At 24.9% G+C, this 4,140-nt stretch overlaps 1 protein-coding gene across 1 annotated transcript; it reads left to right on the forward strand.

The window, feature by feature from the left end:
• Positions 1–975: 975 nt before the first annotated feature.
• LOC101491407 (stem 28 kDa glycoprotein-like) lies at positions 976–3,912 on the forward strand. Its single transcript, XM_004510263.4, has 3 exons — positions 976–1,420; positions 2,225–2,434; positions 3,469–3,912. Exons 1-3 carry the CDS (start codon positions 1,023–1,025, stop codon positions 3,647–3,649), a joined length of 789 nt encoding a protein of 262 aa, XP_004510320.1. The 5' UTR covers positions 976–1,022; the 3' UTR covers positions 3,650–3,912.
• The last annotated feature ends 228 nt before the right edge of the window (positions 3,913–4,140 follow it).

Below are 4,140 nucleotides of genomic sequence, written 5' to 3' on the forward strand. Positions count from 1 at the left end.
ATATATTATTATCATTCATGTTATGGGCTCCAGATTATTAAAAGAAACGATTAAAGAGGCTGGTAGTACCAATCAAACTAAAAGGTTTAATTTCCCTTAGGAGTTTGGACCCTTTTACCCACGATAGGTACATAAACTTAGGGAGTAGTGAATTGAATACCCTCGTTTTCAATGAGTCAACTTTTTATATATAAAAAATATATATTTTCAGACATCTTTGACCACGCGTATATATACTTACAATTTAATTATTATGCAACTAAGACATCACAATTATTTATAGATATGACTTTTTATATAACTATAATAAAAATTTAAAGATTTAATGACTAAAATTGATTGACAATGTAAAATATTTTATTCGACGGTTGAAATTGATCAATAATATATATATTATCTGTGTATACAAATTAAATTTTTATATTTATAGATGTATTTAAAATTTCAAGGATAAGGATTAATATTATTATAAATAGACTAAATTACATTTGTGGTCCTTTAACTTAATTTCAGGTAACGTTTTAGTCCTTTATCTTTTTTTTTTATCCGACTTGGTCCTTTATTTTAATTTTAAGTGATAATTTGATATTTTATGTTTTAAAATTTCAACAATGATATCCTTTTTTATACAAAAATTCAAAAAAAAAATTCAATCAAAACTCATAAAATTAATTATATTCTTCAATATAATACAAATTTCATCAAATTCGTAACGCAAATCTTCAAATAAACTCATATTTTCATACTTTATTTGATATTTTTAGGAATAAATGACTAAATCTGGAAGAAGAAAAAAAAGATAAAGGACTAAAACGTTACCTGAAATTAAGTTAAGGGACCACAAATATAATTTAGCCTTATAAATAAGTTGTACAAACCACGTTATGATTTTAATATTCTTATTATTATATTTCCAATTAATTTATTGTCCCATAACAAGAGATGTTGTCTATTTAAAGAAAAAATCTCCATTACTATTAGCAATCAAAGTTGTTTGTAATAGCAAAAAAACATTCTTAAGAATGAAAATACTAATTTTCTTTGTTGTAATATTCTTAGCAACATGTGATGGGAATGTTCTCAAGCATGAACATGGATCAACCAATCAAATTTTCCCTCTTCAAATGAAATCTGGGCCAGGTGGTCATTACATTCCCGATTTATCATGTGCTAGTTGGAGAGTTGGTGTTGAAGCACACAACATCATTAATTGGAAAACTATTCCAAAAGAATGTGAAAAATATGTTGGAAACTATATGTTAGGTGCTCAATATAGAGCTGATTCTAAATATGTTAACCGTGAAGGTTATTACTATGCTAAGACTCTCAATATAAGTGGAGATGGTAAAGACATTTGGGTCTTTGATATTGATGAAACTACACTATCTAATCTTCCTTATTATGCTAAACATGGATTTGGGTATGCTCTAACTTTGCTTTATATATATATATATATATATATATATATATATATATATATATATATATATATATATGCTATTTAATTACAACATATATTGAAGTACTTAATTTTGGTGTTGAATTTAATTTGGCATATAAAAAAAATTTTGTTGGATATTTTAAATATGCTACAATTATATAGTCTTCATTGATTTATTTTAGTTGTTGTAATTTATTTTTTTATTTTTTTAGACTCAGTGATACTTGATTTATGTTTAAATAGTCTTTGTAATTTTATATTTTTTTAGACCCCATGATACTTGATATATGTTCAAATAGTCTTTGTATGATAGGGATTTAAAAAAATAGTATAATTGCGACTAAAATAAAATAAAAATGGTGTTATAAAGAAATACAAAACAAAAATAAATTGTAGTATATTTCATGACAAGATTTTGGAGATGAAAAAGATGTTCTATATACTTAAAAGACTAAAATCGAACATCAGTAAAGTTGATGATTTTTAGTATAAATTAAGATTTATTTCGAATTCAAAATCTTGTAATTGTATAAATTGAATATATAACTATTTACTATTTGTTCGAAAACAAATAGCATTTTCATAAATGATTCCAACAACTATAGAATATAAAAAGGACATAATAGGGGGAAAATGAAAGGGACATAGTTCTAGAAGAGAGAGATAGAAAGGAATGTTTTGATTAAAAAATAGGTGTGTGTGAAAAAATGAAAATGAACAATAGTAGATATTATTTTGTTGATACAATATTTTATTTAGTGAGAAATAACAATAAATTGATAGGGTGGAACCATACAACGAGGTAGCGTTTAATGAATGGGTTGAGGTTGGGGCAGCACCAGCACTACCAGAATCTCAAAAACTATACAACAAATTATTGTCTCTTGGTATCAAGATTGTGTTCTTAACAGGAAGACCACTCAAACAAAAGAACTCAACAGCTACAAACTTGAAGAATGCTGGATACCACACTTGGGAAAAGTTGATTTTAAAGTATGTTTTCTAAATCTTTATCTTTATCATTATCATTGATTGTATATTCTTTTGTATTTTTTTGAACACATGAAAATGAGAAGATCTATTCTCACTGTTGGTAATTATTGGTCATCAGCAAAAGCTATAGTACCATGTGTGTGATTATTATTGGTATGAACTAGGAGTGTGTGATTTCATCAATAAACTAATACTCTCTTTTTTTCATTCCAATAAACTAATACTCATAAGGCTAACTTTTCTAACAATTTATTCATTTGTCATCACTATCACATTACATATAAACTAGTATCACAAACACTACTAACCAGCTCAATTATGCACATAAAATAAAAAATAAAAAAACTACTACAATTATAGCTGGCATACACATACATTAAATAGGTTTTCGTTGATATTGTATCAGCAAAAGTTTTAGTTTATTTAATGGATCAATGGAATGAATATGATGTGTGGCTATATATATATATATATATATATATAAGTGAAAGGTATATATATATAAAAAAGTGAATGGAGTTTTAATATGAAATGATTTAATTTTAACTATATAATTATATAAATGAATTCTAACGATGAAAAATATCACATTATCACTTGAAAAAAATCAAACAATTTTTAAAATATAAATTTTAAGAAATAGACTATAGTTTCAAAAAAATTAGTTTAAAAATCAAACACGATTTAAAAAAAGTCTAACTTCGAATCCATATTAAAATAATTCTTAATCAAATTTTATTTATTTCTCTACGATGAAACTCTAAATTACTATAATTATATTCTCTTAAAACCAAATTATTCAAAAATATAACATAGTTATATTTGATAAGGATTTTATTTATCCATTATTACAATGGAAGTTTTAAAAGTATATTAATAATACTTATACTTCATCCAATAACTTTAATTCAACCTATAAAATTAAAGTAAAATATCAGCTTTTGCAGGTTCGAATATTAATGAATGAATTATATAAAATAAAGTTTTGTATATACCAAAATGAAATTATAGTTAAATGTATTTATTGGTTTCAGGGATACAACAAAATATCATGGTAAAACAGCAGTTACATACAAATCAAGTGAGAGAAAGAAGTTGGAGAAAGAAGGATACAGAATAGTTGGAAACATTGGTGATCAATGGAGTGATATTCTTGGAACCAACATTGGCCAGAGGACTTTTAAGCTCCCTGATCCCTTGTATTACATTAGTTAATATATTTCTCTATGCTTTTATTATTAGCTACTTACCAAATGGGTTTAATTCATATTATATTATGTAATCCATTTCTAAGCTAGCTAACTTCTATGTTTTCTAATAAAATTAACTAAGTCACATATAAGAGATTTAGCTTTAAGCTTTCTCTTTATTTTGTGGTTTAAGTTATAAATTAATTGTGTGTTCTTAATTATTCTGTTTAGCAAGATTTTTTGTTTCTTTTTTGTATTACAAATTAATAAAATTGTGTTTGAATGAAGTGTGACTCTGCGTCGATGGTTCAATTTTTTATTAATTTTAATATTAGTACTTAGAATATGAAGATTCGATAGCCGAATTGTATATTTCTTATAAGATAATTGTAATTTCACATATCTCATATTTATAGACAATTGTTATTTTATTTGGTGAGATTTGTCACCTCCGTATACTTGAAATGATTCTTACGGTATATGTTATAATATTATCTTTTGTCGTTTTAGTTCGCG

Source organism: Cicer arietinum, chromosome 7 (genome assembly GCF_000331145.2).
Source record: "Cicer arietinum cultivar CDC Frontier isolate Library 1 chromosome 7, Cicar.CDCFrontier_v2.0, whole genome shotgun sequence".
NCBI lineage: Eukaryota > Viridiplantae > Streptophyta > Magnoliopsida > Fabales > Fabaceae > Cicer > Cicer arietinum.

Excerpts from the sequence above, each read along its gene's own strand:
- LOC101491407 (XM_004510263.4), top strand. The coding sequence starts at position 1,023 with ATGAAAATACTAATTTTCTTTGTTGTAATATTCTTAGCAACATGTGAT. Across the intron at positions 1,421-2,224 it reads TATGCTAAACATGGATTTGG|GGTGGAACCATACAACGAGG; the intron begins GTATGCTCTAAC and ends ATAAATTGATAG. Across the intron at positions 2,435-3,468 it reads TGGGAAAAGTTGATTTTAAA|GGATACAACAAAATATCATG; the intron begins GTATGTTTTCTA and ends TATTGGTTTCAG.